Genomic DNA, 20694 nt, shown 5'->3' with positions numbered 1-20694 from the left:
TGCAGTGACACCAAACGGAGCCATCCCCATCCTGTGTGAGTGTTTATTGGTCTGCAGCGGCTCCAGGACCATGGTCCCGGTGCTATTTGGAGGTGGGGGGGCCCTGGCCCCCCTGGAGCAGGGAGTTGGTGGTGTAGTTCTGGAACAGCGGCTGCAGGAACATCCCGACCGTGCCGAAGACGCAGACGAAGACGAAGATCCAGAGGAAGAGGCGGTCGATGACCATGGCCACGTACTTCCAGTCCTCACTCACCTGCATGGGGCGCACGGGGCCGGATCAGGCCGGCACCCCCCAGCCCTGCCCGCACCCCATAGCCCTGCCTGCACCCCATAGCCCTGCTTGCACCCCATAGCCCTGCCTGCACCCCCAGCCCTGCCTGCACCCCCAGCCCTGCACCCCCAACCCTGCCCGCACCCCATAGCCCTGCCTGCACCCCATAGCCCTGCCCTCACCCCCAACCCTGTGCCACAACTCACGCTCTGGTCATCGTCCTCACTGCGCATGTGGTCAGCAATGAAGCGCACACCATCCACAGCCTCCTCCAGCCCACAGGCACAGCCGGATGCTGCCGCCTGCCCCTGCTGCTCCCGGTACCCATTGAGACCATCGGCTTTGGTGGCACCGGGATTGGCATAGCAGGTGCAGGCCCTGGCACCAGTCCGCAGGAACAGGGTGGCGGTGCCGGTGCCGGCGCGGTCCTGCCCGTGCCGGCGCTGGCGCAGGCGCTGCCGGGCACAGTTCTGGCGCGGCTGCTTCATGAAGAGCAGAGCCGGCAGCTTGCGCAGGAAGAGGCTGCGGACCCAGGGGGGCATCGTGTGCGTGGTGGGCGAGCGGTGGTGCACGTTGAGGACGCAGACGCTGGTGACGATGGAGAAGGTCACCAGCACCATGGTGAACATGAGGTACTTGCCCACCAGCGGCACGTCCAGCGAGGTGGGAGGCACGATCTTGGAGATGAGCAGCAGGAAGACGGTGAGCGCCAGCAGGACCGAGATGCACAGAGTCATCTTCTCGCCGCAGTCGGACGGGAGGTAGAAGACCAGGATGGCCAAGGAGGTGATGAGGATGCAGGGGATGATGAGGTTGATGGTGTAGAACAGCGGCTTGCGCCGGATGATGAAGTCGTAGGTGATGTCCACGTAGGTGGAGTCCTCGGGGTTCTCATTGCGCCGGCCTGGCAGCGCCACGATGTCCCACTCGCCGCTGGGGGTGAAGTCATCCAGACTGGCCACCTCGCTCTTCAGCACCAGGTCTATCTCCGTGCGGTCGTAGGTCCAGGAGCGGAACTTCATGGTGCAGTTCTGCTGGTCGAAGGGGAAGTGCTTCACCTCGATCTTACAGGCGCTCTTGTAGATGGCCGGGGGTAGCCAGAAGATGCTGCCGTCGTAGGAGATGACCGCGTTGGAGTAGAAGGACACCTCGTACATGCCGTCGGCGCTGGTGAGGAGGGAGGCGCTGTTAGACCTTACCCTGCCCCACAGATGGGGTTGGGATGAAGGCACTTACTTGTTGTACAGCACCACGTCCGGCAGCCAGATGTGCTTGGAGGGCAGACGGATCTTCTTCATGTTGTCAAAGTCCTCTGGTTTCCAGGTCAGCCTGTAGTCCTCCCACTCCTGAGACCCACAGGCTCATGGGGACAGGGGTCCCGGCCATGGGGCCAGAGCAGGGGCAGGGGGTGTCCCAGCGCAGGGTGGGCATGGGGGTCCCTCCCAGGAGGGTATAAGGGGACTCAGGGAAGGGTGAATGGGGGGTCCTGGGCAGGATGAATTTGGGGTTCTGGTACAGGGTGAATGGGGGGGTCCTGGGCAGGATGAATTTGGGGTTCTGGCACAGGGTGAATGGGGGGTGCTGGGCAGGATGAGTTTGGTTCTGGCACAGGGTGAATGGGGGGGGGGGGTGCTGGGCAGGATGAGTTTGGGGTTCTGGCACAGGGTGAATGGGGGGGGGGTGCTGGGCAGGATGGGTTTGGGTCCCGGCGCAGGGTCCAGGGCTCCCACCTGTGTCAGCCACACGTTGGTGGTCATGATCTGCTCCCGTTCGTGCTGTGGGGAGAGAGACGGAGCAGCCGTGATGCTGGTGCTGGGGATGGGGATGGGGGGCACGGGGGGCACGGGGGGCACGGGGGGGACGGGGGGCACGGGGGGGACGGGGGGCACGGGGGGCACGGGGGGGACGGGGGGCACGGGCTCCGAGCCCCCCACTCACCACACTGATGAGCTGCGCCAGTGACACCATCAGCTGCACGGTGACCAGCTCGGAGCCGTTGGTCGCCGGTCGGATCAGTTTGTTGTACCGGGCCGGGTCCAGCAGGTACTGCACCAGCCGCTCCTCCGTGTCCGTGCCCAGGCCCCCTGCGGGGGGGGGGGAGCGGCTGAGACCGGGGCAGGGAACGGGAGGGATCCGGTACCGGGTGCGTGCGCTCGGTACCGGCCGCTCTGTGGATGGGACCCGGTGCCCCCCCCCCCCCATCCCCGGTACTCACGGTGGAGGGCGGTGAGGACGCAGAGGACACGGAGCAGCTCCATGGAGCCGCTGTCCCCGGTGCTGCCGCGCTCTCCGCGGTGCTGGAGCCGGCGGGGCCCGGGGGGGGCGGCCCCGGGGGGAGGCGGTGCCCGGAGCTCCGCAGCCGTCACCGGCCCCGCGGGGGGGGCACCGGCAGCGGCCGGAACAGCGCGGGAGGGGGGGGGGCGGAGCTGCCGGGGTTGGGGCGGCCCACCCGGGGGGGGCACCGGCAGCGGCCGGAACAGCGCGGGGGGGGGGGGGGGGCGGAGCCCCACGGAGCAGCCCACGCGGGGGGGGGGGGGGGTTGGGGTCACCCCGGACCTCAGGACCCCCCCCGCAACCCGGGGGCGTGGCTAGCGATGAGGGGCGTGGTCACATGTGGGCGTGGTTAACCGGGGGGTGGAGTCACCCCGGGAACCCCGCACCTCAGGACCCCCCCCCCCCCCGCAACCCGGGGGCGTGGCTAGCGATGGGGGGCGTGGTCACATAGGGGGCGTGGTTAACGGATCTGGCCCCGCCCTCCCCAGCTCCGCAGCGCCTCCTCGCGTCACTTCCGGCCCGGTGCGCGGACGCTTCCGGCGGTTGCGGCCTCGCCCCTTCCGTTATCGGCGGGCGGGGGCGCTTCCGGCGGAGCGGGGCCGTCCCGCCGCCATCTTGCGGCGGCCGCGGCGGCGGAGCGGGGCCCTCCATGGGAGGATGCAGCGGGCGGGGCCGGCGGAGGCGGCGGGGGCGGCGGCGGCGGCGCCGGGAGGGGGCGGGGCCCGGCTCCTGAGGAGGGAGCTGCGCCTGCTCGAGTCCATCTTCCACCGGGGCCACGAACGCTTCCGCATCGGCAGCGCATGTCCCGACGAGATCAGCTGCGAGTTCGTGCCCGGAGAGACGGGACCGGCGCCCGTGCGCATCCACTGCAACATCACGGTGAGGGCAGGGCCTGCGCCGGTAACGCTGCTCGGTGCGCCGGTAACGCTGCTCGGTGCTCCGGTAACGCTGCTCGGTGCTCCGGTAACGCTGCTCGGTGCTCCGGTAACGCTGCTCGGTGCTCCGGTAACGCTGCTCGGTGCGCCGGTAACGCTGCTCGGTGCGCCGGTAACGCTGGTCGGTGCGCCGGTAACGCTGGTCGGTGCGCCGGTAACGCTGCTCGGTGCTCCGGTAACGCTGCTCGGTGCGCCGGTAACGCTGCTCGGTGCTCCGGTAACGCTGCTCGGTGCTCCGGTAACGCTGCTCGGTGCTCCGGTAACGCTGCTCGGTGCTCCGGTGCTGCCGCTCGGTGTCCCGGTGCTGCCGCTCGGTGCTCCGGTGCTGCTGCTCCATGTCCCGGTGCCCCTGCTCCATACCCCAAGCACCTCTGTTCCCCCCGCAGGAGTCGTACCCGTCCGTGCCCCCCATCTGGTCCGTGGAGTCCGACGATCCCAACCTGGCTGCTGTCCTGGAGAGGCTGGTGGAGGTCCGGAGAGGAGACACCCTGGTGAGGGGGGGGCACCTGCGGCACTGCCGGGGGGCTGGGGGGGAGCAGCCAAAGGACCGGAGCCATAGGGATGCTCTGGGGCTGGAGCAGCTCCATATGGAGCCGGCTGAGAGCACTGGGGCTGGTCAGGCTGGAGGAGAGAAGGCTCTGGGACGGCCTCAGGGCAGCTCCCAGTGTCTGGAGGGGCTCCAGGGATGCTGGAGAGGGGCTCGGATCAGAGCCCCAGGACAAGGGGTGATGGGTTCAGAGTGAACCAGGGGATGTCAGGTTGGAGATAAGGCAGAAGCTGTTCCCTGTGAGGTGCTGAGGCACAGGAATGGGTTACACAGGGAGTTGTGAATGCTCCATCCCTGGTAGTGTTCAAGGCCAGGTTGGACAGAGCCATAGGTGACCTGGTTTAGTGCAGGGTTGGAACTGGATGAGCTTCAGGTCCTTTCCAACCTAAGCCATTCTGTGATTCTAACTTTGGGATGAGCAGCTCTTGTTTTGGATGCTGGGGCTGATTCCCGAGCTTGGAGCAGGGCAGCCCCTGGGCCTGTGCTCCCTTGTTTGCAGGGAGGACATTGCAGCACTGAGGGCTTGGTTGGGGTTGGGTCTCTGCACACCTCTGACCCTTGTCTGCTCTCTGCACAGCTCCTGCAGCACCTGAAACGAATCATCTCGGACCTGTGCAAACTCTACAACCTCCCCCAGCATCCTGATGTGGAGATGCTGGACCAGCCTCTGCCAGCAGAACAGGTCAGTGCCTCAGCAAGGAGCCTGCTTCAAGCCCTGGAGGAGGAATGGGACAGGTGAGGGGTTGATATCCTCTCCCTGGCCTGGATACCTGTCCTGGGAGATGCCAACCTGCTCTGCTGGTCCTTGGAGCTGCTGAACTGCTCCTGCACAGCTTCCTGGGGAGGCTTTTGGCTTCAGTCTGCTTGTAATATGGTTCTGTGTGGAAGTGGCCGGTCACCTTGCCTTGGGAGAGCCTGGGAATGCAGGAATGCTGCCTCAGGAGCCTGACAGAGCAATCATGGAGTCATAGAATGGTTTGGGCTGGAAAGGACCTTAAGATCATCCAGTTCCAACCCCTGCCATGGACAGGGACACCTCCCACCAGACCAGGTCACCCAAGGCCCCCTTTAACCTGGCCTTGAGCACTGCCAGGGATGGAGCATTTACATCCTGTCTGGGCACCCTGTGCCAGTGGCTCAGCCCCCTCACAGGGAAGAGCTTCTGCCTTAGGTCCAAGCTGAACTTGCCCTGGTTCAGTTTAAACCCATTGCCCTGGTCCCGTCTCCATCTCTGGCCTTTTGTCCTGCAGAGCACACAGGAAGAGGTGTCCTCTGAGGAGGAAGATGAAGAGATGCCAGAGGTAAGTGCCCCCTTGGCATCCACCGGAGAGCTGGGCCTGGGGAGCTGCCTGCAGCAAGGTGTGAGGCACAGGGACTATGCCTGGAAAGAGCCTCGAAGGCTCAGGACTGGGCTCAGTGCATTGCTGCTCCTGAGCCATGCATGGGACCCTGTGTTCATAGCCAGGGGCTGGGCTCCCCAGTGAGGATGAGGAGGGTTGGGCTGCAGGCAGAGGCACTGGGGCTCCCCAGTAAGGATGAGGAGGGTTGGGCTGCAGGCAGAGGGTACTGGGGGCTCCCCAGTGAGGATGAGGAGGGTTGGGCTGCAGGCAGAGGGTACTGGGGGCTCCCCAGTGAGGATGAGGAGGGTTGGGCTGCAGGCAGAGGGTACTGGGGGCTCCCCAGTGAGGATGAGGAGGGTTGGGCTGCAGGCAGAGGCACTGCAGGCTCTGAGCATCCTCCTGCGGAGCCCACAGCCTCGGGTGGTTTGGTTTGTGGGTGGGATCGTGGCAGTCTCCATGGTGATGTTTGGTGCTGGCTCACACACTGGTGCTGGGGCTGAGGGGCCCTGCAGGGCCTGGGGCAGCCCCACACCCTGCTGTGAAATCCAGGCCAGTTTTGCCAGGCTCCTCACACAAAATGAGGAGTCTTAAACTGGGACCAGCACATCCCAGCCTGGGGTTTGTCCTCATGTTCCTGTGGGCTTCCCCCTCCTGCTCTCTGCTGTGCATCGTGGTGCAGGGCCAAGGGGTTGGGGCAGAGCTTTGGCTCTGTGGGGCTGTGCTGGGGGAAGAGAGCAGAGCAGCAGAGCCAGGCCCCACTGCAGGATGCTCTATGCAGGTTAATGCACTGGAGGGGTTCAAGGCAGGACCTCTTGCTGTGTCACAGGCTAAAAGTGTCCCAGGCCCTCCCAAAACTGCTGCTCCTCCCCAAGAGCAGCACCAGGGCTGGAGAGGCCCCAGCCAAGCCTTGTCCAGAGGCTTTGAACACTGCTGGGGCTGTGTGACCCACAGCTCCTTGCTGGCAGCCTCAGGTAGGGAGCCCTGTGCTCACACAGTGCACAGGGAGGGATCCTGCAGTGCCTCCTGTTGCTGTGAGTGCTTGGGATGGCTCCTGGGGTCTTGCACATGTGGGTCTGAGGAGTGGTGGGTTGGACTGGATGGGCTCCAGCCCCAGTGCCTGTGTGGGCAGAGCCACACTGGGCCTGGGGAGGTCACTGGGGCTGCTGCATTGAGCTGCTCTGCAAAGAGCCTCCCTGCTCTGAACCATCCCCTCTTTTAGAGGGGGGGAGGCCCTGCCCCACTGAATGGGAACGGGGGGGGGCAGCCCTCATGCTGCTGATGCTGGGGTTTGGTTGTGGAGAGGGAGCAGCACAGGGCAGTGTCCAGAGCCATGGAGCTCTTTGTGCTTCCATGGAGCTCCGTGGGGAGCATGTGTCACATTAGGGGCTATTTGTAAAGAGGCCTGAGGCTTGACAGGGAAGAGTCCACCTGGAAGCATCCAGGGAGACCCAAAGAGCTGTGAGCCCAGTGCAGTTGGGGAAGGGGACGTGTGCTGCTCTGCTGGCTTGGCTATGGGAGGGCAACAGGAGCCCAGTGCCCATCCTGAGCAAGGCTCAGCCTTGTGTCCTCCATCCTCTTGGTGCCTTGGATCAGGCACTGAGCTGGAGTGGGAACACTCCCTGGTTCAGGCAGGAGCAGAGCCAGGTTAGAGCCTCCTCCCCTTGCAGGACTCCGAGGACTTGGACCACTATGAGATGAAGGAGGAGGAGCCTGCGGATGGGAGGAAGATGGAGGATGAAGGAATCGGCAAAGAGAACTTGGCCATCCTAGAGAAAATCAAAAAGAATCAGAGGCAAGATTACTTAAATGTACGTGTCCCATGGTGGGTGTGTGGGGCTGCCCTGGTGCAGCACGGGGGTCACGGTGGGTCCCGGTGCTGCCGAGCCATGGGGCTGGTGCAGGGGCTCAGCACCATGGAGCTCACCGGTGCCTCGTGCTCCCAGCTGAGGGTGCAGCTGCAGGGGCACTGAGGTTCCTGCTGCCTGGGGTGGCATCTATGGGGTGAGAGGTGGGCACAGCAGGGGGGCTGAGGCTGTGGCTGGGGCAGGGTAACGGTGCCATCCCCCCCCCAGGGTGCAGTGTCTGGGTCTGTGCAGGCCACCGACCGGCTGATGAAGGAGCTCAGGGATATTTACCGATCACCAAGTTTCAAGGGCGGTGAGTGCCAAGGGGGGATCTGGGCTGGGGCTGCTCCTGCTCATCCCCAGGGCCTTGAGCTGCTGCAGGGGCTCTGAGGGGGCAGTGCTGGGGGCATTGACCCCAAGGGGATGGTGCTTCCCCTGCTTTCCTATGGCCAAGGACTTGGGCAAACTGCTGCCCTCAGGAATGTCCTTGTGGATAAATGCTGCTTGGGGGGGGCTCTGCCAGGCTGAGGTTGTGCTGCAGCCCCAGGGGTGTTGGGAGCTGGTGGTGGCTCTGCCCACAGTGACAGCCCTGCTCTGCCCTGCAGGATACTATGCAGTTGAACTAGTGAACGACAGCCTGTACGATTGGAACGTCAAACTCCTGAAGTAGGTGCCATTGGTTGGGGTCATGCAACTGTGGGGTGGGACCAGAGCATCCCTGTGAGCCAGAGGGGAAGGGAGCAGGGCAGCACCGTGGGTTAGCCTCTCTCTTGGGCAGCTTGCTGCCTGGCTGCACATCCCAAAGCAAGGAACACCTGCAGAGAAAGGGGAGGTGATCTGAGGGCTCTGCAGGTGTGTGTGCTGTTCCTAGAGCCCTGGAAGAGGTGCATCAGCCAAACCCTGAGCTCTCACACTGCAGACACCAGTGCTGCCTTTGCTTGGGCCAGGCAGGCTTTATATTTAAGCTGGCAGCATGCACACAGGGTTGATGGTCTCTGTGAGGCAGGAGCACAGTGCTCACAGCTCATGCTGTCGCTGCCCCAGGCTCAGGCCATCCAGGTATGGTAGTGCTGGGGCCGGAGGCAGTGAGTGCAGAGGAGCCGGGTGCATGGCCCTGCCTCAGCTCTGGCCCCTCCTTGCCAGGGTTGATGAGGACAGCGCTTTGCACAACGATCTCCAGATCCTCAAAGAGAAAGAAGGAGCAGATTTCATCCTCCTCAACTTCTCCTTTAAAGTAAGGCCTGGCTCTGCCCTCCTGGAGCCGCTTTGGGCTCAGTGGGTCCTCAGCCAATGTTCCTCAATGCTCTTCTGTGGCTTCTCTCTTTGTTCCAGGATAACTTCCCTTTCGATCCACCCTTCGTAAGGGTCGTGTCCCCAGTGCTGTCAGGGGGGTAAGTATCTGCTCCCCTCTCCCTGCTCCATATGCTCCCAGTGCTGCTCCCTGCTGAGCTTCAGTGCTCACAGCCCCATAGTCTCCCTGGCAGTGGTTCCTGGGGAGGCAGGGATGGGGCTTTCCCTTCCCTGTGTGTCTCCAGCTGAGGTGTCTGTCTCTGCCCTGACTTTGCCTCCTTCCTCCCCCAAGGTATGTCCTGGGTGGTGGTGCCATCTGCATGGAGCTACTTACGAAGCAGGTGGGTACCCCTGGGCTGGGCTTGGTGTATGGGTGTATGCTTGGTGTATGGGTGTATGGTCCCTGGAGGAGCAGCAGGGCCCTGTGCTGCCCTCACCGTGCTCTGTCTGGCAGGGCTGGAGCAGCGCCTACTCCATCGAGTCGGTGATCATGCAGATCAGTGCGACCCTGGTGAAGGGGAAGGCACGAGTGCAGTTTGGAGCCAATAAGGTAGGGCTTGCTCAGTGCACGGGGCTTGAGGCATGGCTGGGAGCAGTGTGGAGCCACACTGATGGGCACCCTGGCTTCCCTTGCAGAACCAGTACAGCCTGACCAGAGCCCAGCAGTCCTACAAGTCCCTGGTTCAGATCCATGAGAAGAATGGTAAGGGCTGAGGGATGGAGTGTGCGTTTCTCCTTGCTAAGCCAGGCTCCCCTTGGCTGGGCAGCAGTCATGGAGGGGATCCTGCCCCTCTGCTGTGCTCGGGGCAAGCCTCAGAGCAGCTCCAGTGCCTAAAGGGGCTGCAGGAAACCTGGAGAGGGGCTTGGGACAAGGGCCTGTAGGGACAGGCCAAGGGGAATGGCTTGAACCTGCCCTAGAGGAGACTGAGCTGAGCTCTGAGGCAGAAGCTGTTCCCTGTGAGGGTGCTGAGGCTCTGGCACAGGGTGCCCAGAGAAGCTGTGGCTGCCCCATCCCTGGCAGTGCTCAAGGCCAGGTTGGACACAGGGGTTGGAGCATCCTCCTCTATGTCCTCTGGGACATGCAGCAGGACTCTGTGGTTGTGCTGCTGCTCCCAGCCCTGCATCCCCTCCTGTTCCCAGTGCCCCTCATGGATCTCTCTCCTTTCAGGCTGGTACACACCGCCCAAGGAGGATGGCTAGCATGGATACTGCAGGACCAACCTCATCCTCCGGATGCTCTACTAGGATCTCAATGCTTTCTCCTGGGCTGTACTAGCTCTGCCTGTTGCAGGACAATAATGGCTGGTTAAAAACTCTAAATAAAACTGTTGTAAGCAGTTGGGACTGAGCGACACCACTTGCTGGACCCTGGCTAGCAGCAATTCTTGTTTCCAGACCAACTTCCTGAGCCTCTTGTATCGCTGGAACCTTTCGACTCTGCTCCAGTCTTGAGCATCCTCCTTCCCTATGCTATTGGATTTAATTTATTTTCTTATGTACACTGCTTTTTTTGGTTACAGTGTATGATGGATGTGGATGGAAAATGTATCTTTGGAGAAAAGTTACAGTTTGTTAATTTGAAGCTCCTGGTCTCACTCGTGTCTTTCCTTGGGCACAGGAGCACTCGGTGCCTTGGGGTGGTGGCCACAGCACCCAGCAGCCTTGGAGGAAGAAAACCCTTTAGGTACCAGGGGAGGAGGGTTCTGTCCCCTTCCCTTGTCCTCTGCAAGGGCTGAAGGTGTTCGTGGCTCCTGCTGTGGGTGAGGGCTTTGCCCCTCCAAGCTTCTCCCTTTCCTGCCTTGCCAAGCAGTGGGAGGCTGAGCAGAGGCTTCCCTGGGGCCGGCCTGGAGCTGCAGCCCCTGTGCCCTACATGAACAGGAGCAGGGTTTGCTGCTCTCGTCCCTGCAGCACGGGGCTGGGTTGGGTTGGGTTGGATTGGGCTGGGTTGGGCTGGGCTGGGCTGGGCTGGGCTGGGTTGGGCTGGGCTGGGCTGGGCTGGGCTGGGCTGGGCTGGGTTGGGCTGGGCTGGGCTGGGCTGGGCTGGGGGTTCTGCCCCCCTCAGCTCTGTAGGACCGGGGGATGTGCTGCTCAAACCCTGCCCCGATGCCTCTGGCCCTGTTCCTTGCTCGCATCCCCCTGCTCTGTGCTGAGCCTGCTGAAGGAGCTGTGGGTGTGGGGCCGTGTCCTCAGCTGGAGGCAGAGCTGACTCATCAGTGTCAATGTGAGGCCATCGGTGTTAATTCAGTGTTTGAAGCAAATCCGGGACCGAATCAAAGGGCTTCAGAAGCTGCCGTTATCGGCTCCCGCAGCTGCTCCCAGCTTTGCAAGGAGGAGCTGGAGGCGAGGGATTAACGGGGGCCGCTGGGCTCCGGCCTTGCCTGCCGCTGGTTTTAAGCCCTGTGCTGCAGGACCGGAGGGTTTGGGACCGGGGGCTGCTCTGCCCGACCTCGGCTCCTGCTTCTGCACCCCCGACGTGGTCCTTGGGCTGCTCCGGAGCAGCTCAGCGAGCACAGGGAACCTCCCGTCGGGGGGGGGTTAATGCGGCTCTCAAAGGGGGTGCTGGGCGGCAGGGCTGGGGCCGAGGCCGCATCCAGGCAGGAACCGCTCGAGCCGCCGTCTGGCGGCGTCCGCCCGTCCGTCTGTGTCCGCCCGTCCGTCTGTGTCCTCCCGTCCGTCTGTCCGTCCGTGTCCGCCCGTCCGTCTGTGTCCTCCCGTCCGTCTGTGTCCGCCCGTCCGTCTGTGTCCGCCCGTCCGTCTGTGTCCTCCCGTCCGTCTGTGTCCGCCCGTCCGTCTGTGTCCTCCCGTCCGTCTGTGTCCGCCCGTCCGTCTGTGTCCGCCCGTCCGTCTGTGTCCGCCCGTCCGTCTGTGTCCTCCCGTCCGTCCGTGTCCGCCCGTCCGTCTGTGTCCTCCCGTCCGTCTGTGTCCTCCCGTCCGTCTGTGTCTGCCCGTCCGTCTGTCCGCAGCCGCCCCCCGCCGGGCTCCATCCTGCTGCGGGCTCCATCCTGCTGCGGGCTCCATCCTGCTCCGGGCTCAGCCCCGTGGAGCTGCGGGGGATGTGGATGGGGATAGACCCCCAGCGGGTGCACGGAGCCACCAGCCGGTGGTGCCTGTGCCGCTGGAGGGGCCCCGGCAGGGATGGGGGGGATTGAACTGTGCCAGAGGAAGGGAAGGAACCGGCACCGCTTCCTCCGGTGCTGCCGGCGCCTCCCTGGGAAGGGGACACTGCTGGGACCGGTTGTCGGGGGCTGCCAGGACCCTGCCGTGGGTCGGAGCCGGCGGCTCCTTGGGGTCGTTCCCTGGAAGAGCCGTGGCCTGCCCCGAACCAGAGCAGCCCCATCCTGGGGCCTGGGGAGCATCCCCCGACCTGCTCCTTCCCCTCGGGGCTGCAGGAGGGTCAGTGACTCTCCCCCTCCGAGCTCCTCACCCTGGATGGGCAGCAGGGTCCATGCAGGGAGCTCCGGGGGCTCCACTTGCTCCGTGCTGGGCCCGGGGTGCGGGTTCAAGCCCCCCCATGTCCCGTCCGCCGCCGGACGGAGGCCCCGGCCCTGGGCACCCCTGACCGCACATCCCACTGCAGCCGGGGCCGCAGCGGCTCCGGCCCCCGGGGCCGCCCCCTCCGGATCTGGGCGGGGAGCTCCGGCCCCACCGCCCCCTCCAGCCCCGTCCCGTCCCGTCCAGCCGCCGCCGCCGCCGCCGCATGGGGCCCCCCGGGCCGGCCTGACCCGCACCCGCATCCCGGCCGGAGCTCGAAGCTGCGCCCGGGCCCCGTTCAGGTGATAGAGACCCCGGAGCAGGACCCCCCTCGGCAGCGCAGACCCCGACCCCCGAGAGCCTCCGTGTGCCACGGACCCCGTCCCGGGGAGCGGCACCGCTGGGGTCCCAGCGGCCGCCCCGCCTGGAGCCCCCCGGCCCCCCCCGGCCCCCCCCAAGTCCCGGGCTGGCCCCAGGCCCCCGAGGGTCCCGCTGCCAGGGCTGGGGGGAGCGGGGCTGCCCCGAGCCCCCCGGCTGAGCCGGCCCGGAGCCGGTGGGGCGGCCGGGGGGTGTGGGAGCGCCGCGGGGGGGGGGGGCCGCGGTTCCCGGCCCCACATCGGCCCCATGGCAGCCAAGTGGTTCAAGGAGTTCCCCTCCAACCTGAAGACGGTTTCGGAGCGGACCCGGCCGAGCAGCGGCAGCCTCGGCAAGAGCCGCAAGAACTCGGGCGCTGAGCTGGGGGGGGGCCGGGCAGGGCCGGGGGGGGGGCGGCTGTCCCGGGACAACCTCCAGGGTCTGCTCCAAGCTGCCACCGGGAAGATGCGGAAGAACTGCCGAGTGGAGGGGGGGGCACCCGAGGGGCCCCCCAAACCCTGCGGCACATACATCAACCGGCTCATCAAGGTGGAGGCCCCCGAGAGGAACGGGAAGGGGCATCCCGGCCCCCCCCCCGCAGCCGAGCAGGACAAGGGCAGGACCCCCAGGACGGAGACGGTGAGGAGGGGATTGGGGGGGCGCTGGGGGGGCTGTGACCGCTGTGGGCAGCAGCAGAGCCTCATTAGCACGGCTCAGCCCTGCCTTTCATCGCGCTGCCTTCAAGTCCCCATCAAAGCTGCCTTCATCCTTCGGCAGCAGGGAGCGCAGAGCCCTCGGGTGCCAGCGAGCCCTGACCCGGCTCTGCTTAAACAGAGGCTTACATAAAGCTGCTCTGGACTTTACCCCCCCCCCCTCCACAGAGCACTGGGATGGGGGGGGGGGGGGGAGGGTCACCCAAAGAGTCCCCGAGCACTCCCCCCCCCCCAGGTTTCTCCCCACTTCCAGGGTGCACAGGGTCGGGCGCTGCTCCCTCCCCTGGAGCTGTGGCACGGCTCCATCTACCCCATAGGGCTGCCATGGGACCCCACTGTCCCTGTCCCCATCCTGAGCGGCTCTGCACCGGTGCCATCCCCACCGGTGGTGATCCCCATAGCCCCCAATGGCTGGTGCTGCCCATCCCATCCCCAGGTCATCATCCTGGAGGACTATGCGGATCCCTATGATGCCAAGCGCACCAAGGGCCAGCGGGACGCCGAGCGCCTGGGGGAGAACGACGGGTACATGGAGCCCTATGATGCACAGCAGATGATCACAGGTACGTGCTGTGTGGTGCCCCCCAAGCAGTGACCCCCAACCGTGGCGCCTGCCCAGCTCAGCCACAACAACAGGAACTGACTTGGCCGGAAGCTGGAAATAAAAGCTTTGCTGCTGATGGTTATTTTCCATGTGGGGCAGCCGGGGCCATTTGGCAGAGCCTGGCGCCATGGGGTGAAGTGGGGGGCCGGGGGCTGCAGAGCCTCCTGTGGGGCTGAGCTGCAGTGTGGGGTGTAGCATCCTGCTGCCATAGACCCCTCCTGTGGTGTGGTAACAGCCATGAGGATGGACCCTGTTCTCCTCCAGCACCTCCCAGTGGGGTATCCGTACCATGGGGCGCATGTCCCCCCCAGGGGCAGGTTCTGGGGTGGCAGCAGTGGGTGTCGCAGCCCTTCCCTGACCCACAGTCCCTCTGACCCACAGAAATCCGCCGTCGGGGCTCCAAGGACCCCTTGGTCAAAGCCATCCTGCTGCTGGACGAGCCTGGGGAGGGGGGGGGCAAGCTGGAGCCGGCCAAGTGGCCGGGGGGCAAGGAGGCGGTGGGCAAGGGGCCGCAGCTCTATGATACCCCCTATGAGCCTGGGGACGGGGTGACCGGGGGCACCCCCGAGCGCAGGCCCAGGGCTGGGGACGGGAGACTGCCTGAAAACGATGAGCGGCCGGAGGGGGAGTATGAGCAGCCCTGGGAGTGGAAGAAGGAGCAGATCGTCAAAGCACTGTCAGGTAAGGACAGGGATGGGGAGAGGGATGAGGATGGGGATGAGGATGGGGACAAGGATGAGGAGAGGGCTGGGGACAGGGATGGGGATGGGGAGAGGCCTGGGGACAGGGATGGGGATGGGGAGAGGGCTGAAGACAGGGATGAGGATGGGGAGAGGGACGAGGATGAGGAGAGGGCTGGGGCAGGGATGGGGATGAGGATGAGGGCTGAGGACAGGGATGGGGACCAGCTTTTTAGTAGGGCCTGTAGTGATAGGGCAATGGGAGGTGATTTTGCACTAAAAGAGGAGAGACTGAGCTGAGCTCTTAGGCAGAAGCTGTTCCCTGGGAGGGTGCTGAGGCGCTGGCACAGGGTGCCCAGAGCAGCTGTGGCTGCCCCATCCCTGGCAGTGCTCAAGGCCAGGTTGGACACAGGGACTGGAGCATCCTGCTGTAGCTGGAGGTGTCCCTGCTCACTCGGGGTGCAGTGCTCTGGTTGGGGCCAGGGCTGGAGGTGGGGATGGAGGTGTCAGTGCCTGTCAAACCCTCATCCCATTGTCACCCCCTCAGTCCAGTTCGAGAGCTCGGAGCGGCCCAAGGAGGAGGCTCCGCGGCAGCACCTCCGCCAGAAGAGCTGGACCCCCAAGATGCTGAAGCCGACGGGGCCTGAGCACAGCGAAGGGGAGAGGGTGGACCCGGCCCTGGCGCTGGAGAAGCAGCCGTGAGTGCAGGGCAGGAAACGGGAAGGGCTCGGGGGGGGGGTCCCTGCGGCTCTGCCCCCGCTCAGCATCCCCCGCAGGTGGTACCACGGAGCCATCACCAGGGCAGAGGCCGAGAGCCGGTTACAGGCGTGCCGGGAGGCCGGGTTCCTGGTGCGCACCAGCGAGAGCGGCAGCGGCAAGTACTCCATAGCGCTCAAGTGAGTGTCGGAGCCGCAGTGATGGGATGGGAGCAGCCGCACTGGGACTGGGGGGGCTGGTGCTGGCGGATCCCCCCCTCCCCTGCGCATTGTCGGCAGCGCCGGTGCCGTTTCCTTCCTGAGGAAGCGGAGCCCCTGGAGCCGAAACAATCGGAGCGGGACGGGAACAAACAGGGGTGGATGCGGCCGTGGGGGGGGCGGGCGCCGGGTGGGGGGGGACGGGGACGGCTCTGACGCCCCACACCGGCCCCCAGGACCAGCCAGGGCTGCGTCCACATCATCGTTGCCCAGACCAAGGACAACAAGTACACGCTCAGCCAGAGCAGCGGCGGCTTCTCCAGCATCCCTGAGGTTGTGCATCACTACTCCACCGAGAAGCTGCCGTTCAAGGGGGCCGAGCACATGGCCCTGCTGCACCCCGTGCACTGCAAGCTGCATTAGCACCGCTAATGCCCCCCCCCCCCTACAGCCCTGCGGTGTGGGGCAGGGGCTGCAGGGGACCCCCCAACCCCGTCCTGCTGCTGGGCACCGGATCCTGTGCTCTGCTCGCACCGGGACGGATCCTGCCCCCCCCGCACCGGAGCAGACCCGAGGCCGCGGTGAGGGGCGCAGGGAGGCGAGGCCGTGTAATGAGTGATGAAATAAACGTGTTGGCTGAGAGGAGGGTGGACGGGGGATGCAGGGGATGGGATGGGAATGGGATGGGGATGGGATGGGGATGGGGATGGGGCATGAGGATGGGGCCCGAGGGGCCAGGATGGGCAGTGCCCTCCCTGTGTGTGCTGACGGAGGGTGAAACAGGAACCAACCCTCTCCCTGCTGGGCCCCAGTGGGGCAGCTGTGGAGCAGGGTTCAGGGCTGGGGGGGCTGCCCCAGACTCAGACCCCTCACCCCTCCCCATAGGCACCAGGTTGGTTGGGAGGGCAGGAGACAGGAACAGCCCCATTGGTGTGAGCAGAACCCACCCTGGGTTTGGGGGGCAGCAGTTTTGGGACCCCCCCCCCCCCCCCCATCTGCATCCTGCCAGGCTATTTATAGAGTGGGGCTGGACGTGGTGTCCTCGGGGGGCCCAGGCCCCCCCCCCCCTTGTGCTGTGGTTTCCTGCCTGGGTGCAGCTGCAGCTCCCTTGGGCCCATACAACCCAGCCTGGGGGGGGCACAGCCTGGGAGGCGCTTGGTGGCACGGGGGGGGCACAACATGGCCACTGGTTTGGGGTGCACAGCAAAGCACATGGGGATGGATGAGGGGTGCTTGGCCTCGACTGGGAGGGGGGAACAGCCCAAACTCCCCTCAGTCCCCCCCCGGCTGCAGTGACCCCCCCAATGCACCTGCTCCATTACAAACCAAAGGCATTTATTTGAGACACGTTTTGCCCCATTTCCCCCCATGGGGCCCATGGGATGGGGCTGATCCAGCCAGACCCTCCCAGTGCCCCCCCCAGTGCCCCCCCAGCCCCATCCCTGTGGGCACAGCCCAGCCCAGCTCCCACGCTCCAGTGCAGCCGCCCCAGCTTGGCTGCGGCCCCAGAGCTGCCCATGGGACACAGCTTGGCCCCCCCCACCCCATTGGTCTCTATAGGGAGGGTGCAGATCTCCCCCCCCATCTCCTCTCCCATCCATGGGACCTGGGGACACAGCATCTCCGGGTAGCAGGGGGGGGGTCACACGCTGCTCCCAGGGCCACATCCTGAGCCCCAGGACCCCCCAGGACCTCCCAGGACCCCCCAGGACCCCCCAGGACCAGGGATCCCCCAACCCAACCTGCAGTCCCCAATGGCTCCTCCAGACCCCAACTACTGCCCTGAGAAGAAGTAGTCCAAGCTGGTGACATGGAGCCCCCCATGGCCCGAGGAGCAGGGGGGGTCATGGAGCAGGGGCTGGGGGGAGCCCAGGGCTACCAGCCCATGCTGCCCCTCCCCCTCCGGCTTCGCCCCCCCCCACCCCCCCCTCCGCCAGAGCTGCCGGTACCTGCGGGAGGGAACAGAGGACCCAGGTTGGGGGGGGGGTAAAGTGGAGCCCCCATCCCTGGATCACATTGTGCCCCCCCCCACTCACCTCAGCACGATGCCAATGCAGAGGGCAATGGCCAGGAGCAGGCTCCCCCCCACTGCCAGGAAGGGGTAAGGTGATGCTATGGGGTGGGCACTGGCTTCCATGATGGGCCCTGGGGCACAGAGGAGGGGATGTGCTCAGTGTGGGATCAGGGACCCGGGGGTCACAGCCGCCCCACGGCTGCCCCACTGCTACCCCACTGCCCCCCCACTGCTGCCCCACTGCTGCCCCACTGCCCCCCCAGGGCCTCCTCCTCACCACCAGTGCCACCAGCATCATCTTCCACAAAGAGCTCGGGGGGCAGTGTGAGCCCATAGGTGCCATCCTCCATGGGGAACTGCAAGGGAAGGCAAGGGGGGTATTATGGGATGGGGAAGCCCCCCCACCAGTGTCCCTTTGTCCCACACAGGGACACAAGACCCAGCTAAGAGCCCCTGGGGCTCAGCCCTACCTGGGAGCTGAGCAATCCCATTTCAGAGGCAAGGTCCTTGGGGTCTGCAAAGTGATGGGGGAGGATGTGACAGGGAGACCCTGTGCTGAGCCCCCAGGCTCAGGGCCACACGTCCCCCCCTCCTACCTGTCCATGGGGTGCCCACTGCCTCCCGGCTCCACTCGCTCCATGCCCCGTGGCCAAACTCCTCCTGTGCCCGCACCTGCACCACGTGCCGCAGGCCCCGCCATGCGTCGTGGATGTCCAACCATGTTGTTGTCACTTGGTCAACCTGGGGGGCCAAGGGTGGCATGGGGCTGGGGACATGGGCAGCATGGGGCTGGGGACATGGATGCTATGGGGCTGGGGACATGGGCAGCATGGGGCTGGGGACATGGGCAGCATGGGGCTGGGGACATGGGCAGCATGGGGCTGGGGACACAGATGGCATGGGGCTGAGGACATGGGCAGCATGGGGCTGGGGACATGGGCAGCATGGGGCTGGGGTCATGGGCAGCATGGGGCTGGGGACATGGGCAGCATGGGGCTGGGGACATGGGCAGCATGGGGCTGGGGACATGGACGGCATGGGGCTGGGGACATGGATGGCATGGGGCTGGGGACATGGATGGTATGGGGCTGGGGACATGGATGCTATGGGGCTGGGGACATGGGCAGCATGGGGCTGGGGCCATGGGGCTGGGGTCATGGGGCTGGGGCCATGGGCCAGGGTCTCACCTCGCTGAAGGTGTGAGCAGGCTCAGGCCGGTAGCGGACCTGGAAGCGGAGCCAGTAGAAGCGGTGGTCCCAGGATGAGGGGTAGGACCAGTTCACCCGCAGCCGCTGCGGTGCCCCCTCCAGCGCCGTCACCGTCACATTGAGGGGGGGGTCAGGCCTCACTGCGGGGCAGGGGTCGGTCAGGTCCTGGCACTGCTTGGCCAACCCCATCCCCATCAGGAGCGGCACTCACAGACACCATTGAGGGTGATGATCTTGTCCTCGCCGGCTGCGCTGCCAGCGCCATTGCTGACACATGCAGACACCAGGAAGGGTTTGGTGTCATCGGCACCATGGGGAACCTTGACCCGGCACACGAACTTCAGTGCCTTGGAGAAGAAGCGGCACCGCTGCTCCGTGGCGTTGCCGGCTGTGAACCTGTGGGGCTGGGCCTCAGTGGGGCTGTGGCTCCTATGGGGCAGACCCCCCTGAAGCCGCCGCTCTGGGGGCTCCGGTGTGGGTGCTTGGGGTACCCCTCACCTCTGCTTCACCCACAGCATCGCCCTCGTCCCCGGTGCTGGTTTCTCCCGCAGTGCCCACTCACAGAGCACATCGTGGTCGTGGCTGCGCCGGGAGCAGGACACACGGGGGGGCTCGGGGGGGTCTGCAAAGCAGGGAGGCGCTGGGGGAGCCCCATAGGGGACAGTGCTGCAGACCCCCCCCTGCCCCACCGCGGACCCACCTTGCACCAGCAGCCGCAGCGAGCGCAGGCGCCGGCTGCCCACGAAGCAGCCGTAGGTGCCGCTGTCGTCGGGGCGCAGGCAGTGCAGGGGCAGCGCGTTCCCCGACGGCAGCCGCTGTCTGCGGCCCCGGTGCTCTGCCCTCCAGGACACGGTGATGTTGGCTGGGGCCTGGTCCCAGCACCGCAGGGTGATGTTGGCTCCGGGCCGGGCCAGAACCGTGTCCTGGGACAGACCTGCGGGGACAGCGGCCGGGCAATGGGGACGGAGCCGGCAGCGCGTTCCCGTTCCCGTTCCCGTCCCCCCCCGGTTCCTGCTCCCGTTCCCGTCCCCCCCCGGTTCCTGCTCCCGTTCCCGTTCCCGTCCCCCCCCGGTTCCCGTTCCCGTCCCCCCCCCCGGTTCCCGTTCCCGTCCCCCCCCCCGGTTCCTGCTCCCGTTCCCCCCCCGGTTCCTGCTCCCCGAGCGCCGCTGCTCAGAGTCAATATTTGCAGGAGGCTCCGAGCGGCTCCTGCTTCGTCAGCGATTCCCCATCGAGCTGCGCAATGTGGGACCCCCCTCGGTACACGGGACCCCCCCTCCCAGCATCAGGTGCTGGGACCCAGACTGGTGGTGCTGGGAAGGGAGCACCGGGAGAGCCGGGGCTGGGAGCGGCGGTTCCGGGGGTACCGGTTCCGGCGGGGGGGGGGGTTAAAGCGGCCCCGGCTGCCGGTGGCACCAGGCCAGAGGCCGGAGCTGGTCCGGGGCCAGGGGAGGCCGCCTGGGGCAGCGCTCCCGGCTCCTGCTGCAAAGGTCAAGAACCAGCATGGAACTGGTGTTCCTGCTGCCGGGAACGCTCTGGGCACCCAGTAACCACCAGCACCCTCCAGTACCCAGCACCCTCCAGTACCCTCTGGTACCCCCCAGCACCCCCAGCACCCAGCACCAGACACCCCTCCTAGCACCCAGCACCCCCAGCACCAGACACCCCTCCTAGCACCCAGCACCCCCAGCACCAGACACCCCCCTAGCACCCAGCACCCCCCCCAGCACCCTCCGGTACCCCCAGCACCACACATCCCCCTAGCACTCAGCACCCCCCAGCACCAGACAGCCCTCCTAGCACCCAGCACCCCCAGCACCAGACACCCCCCTAGCACCCAGCACCCCCCAGCACCCTCCGGTACCCCCCCCAGCACCAGACACCCCCCAGCACCCAGCCCGACCCCCGGTGCTGATCTCCGCCTGCTCCGGTACCGGTGACGGTCGAGCCCTGCCGGGGGGGGGGGTGGGATGTTCCTGGGGGTGTCCCCTGCTCCGTGCCCCGCTCGCACTCACCCAAGGGGCCGCAGGGCCGGGGGGGGGCGGCGGCAGCGAGGAGGAGGAGGAGGAGGAGGAGGAGGAGGAGGAAGAAGAGCGGCTCCGGACAACCGGACATCGGCGGAGCTGGGACCGGGACGGGGAACGGGGGCGGCCCCAGCACGTGCGCCCGGGGGGGCGGGGCCAGCACCGGGGGAGGGGAGGGGGGAAGCAGCTCCCGCCCCCCCCCCGTCCGGTGCCC

The 20694-nt window shown here is 66.1% G+C and overlaps 4 protein-coding genes across 4 annotated transcripts; 2 read left to right on the top strand and 2 right to left on the bottom strand.

Annotated features, from left to right (window-relative positions):
* Nucleotides 1-29: 29 nt before the first annotated feature.
* On the bottom strand, nt 30-2619 carry CHRNB2 (cholinergic receptor nicotinic beta 2 subunit). The gene is made up of 6 exons (XM_034071337.1): nt 2487-2619; nt 2210-2355; nt 2002-2046; nt 1508-1617; nt 478-1438; nt 30-253 (listed from the first exon to the last, which is right to left on the bottom strand). The coding sequence occupies exons 1-6, from the start codon at nt 2527-2529 to the stop codon at nt 83-85; spliced, it is 1476 nt and encodes a 491-aa protein (XP_033927228.1). The 5' UTR covers nt 2530-2619; the 3' UTR covers nt 30-82.
* Nucleotides 2620-2865: 246 nt separating this feature from the next.
* On the top strand, nt 2866-10083 carry UBE2Q1 (ubiquitin conjugating enzyme E2 Q1). The gene is made up of 14 exons (XM_034071304.1): nt 2866-2884; nt 3042-3424; nt 3867-3971; nt 4605-4709; nt 5278-5328; nt 7035-7175; nt 7440-7524; nt 7817-7877; nt 8355-8445; nt 8544-8602; nt 8794-8842; nt 8956-9051; nt 9138-9204; nt 9670-10083. The coding sequence occupies exons 1-14, from the start codon at nt 2866-2868 to the stop codon at nt 9699-9701; spliced, it is 1344 nt and encodes a 447-aa protein (XP_033927195.1). The 3' UTR covers nt 9702-10083.
* Nucleotides 10084-12520: 2437 nt separating this feature from the next.
* On the top strand, nt 12521-15879 carry SHE (Src homology 2 domain containing E). The gene is made up of 6 exons (XM_034071280.1): nt 12521-12965; nt 13476-13602; nt 14025-14324; nt 14871-15021; nt 15100-15219; nt 15474-15879. The coding sequence occupies exons 1-6, from the start codon at nt 12597-12599 to the stop codon at nt 15658-15660; spliced, it is 1254 nt and encodes a 417-aa protein (XP_033927171.1). The 5' UTR covers nt 12521-12596; the 3' UTR covers nt 15661-15879.
* Nucleotides 15880-16965: 1086 nt separating this feature from the next.
* IL6R (interleukin 6 receptor) lies at nt 16966-20629 on the bottom strand. The gene is made up of 10 exons (XM_034071279.1): nt 20472-20629; nt 19160-19393; nt 18958-19081; nt 18671-18855; nt 18439-18599; nt 17848-17992; nt 17722-17765; nt 17529-17607; nt 17274-17382; nt 16966-17186 (listed from the first exon to the last, which is right to left on the bottom strand). The coding sequence occupies exons 1-10, from the start codon at nt 20569-20571 to the stop codon at nt 17012-17014; spliced, it is 1356 nt and encodes a 451-aa protein (XP_033927170.1). The 5' UTR covers nt 20572-20629; the 3' UTR covers nt 16966-17011.
* Nucleotides 20630-20694: the final 65 nt, after the last annotated feature.

This window comes from Melopsittacus undulatus, chromosome 20 (genome assembly GCF_012275295.1).
Source record: "Melopsittacus undulatus isolate bMelUnd1 chromosome 20, bMelUnd1.mat.Z, whole genome shotgun sequence".
In the NCBI taxonomy this organism is placed as follows: Eukaryota; Metazoa; Chordata; class Aves; order Psittaciformes; family Psittaculidae; genus Melopsittacus; species Melopsittacus undulatus.
This window is presented reverse-complemented; position numbering and strand designations above follow the sequence as displayed.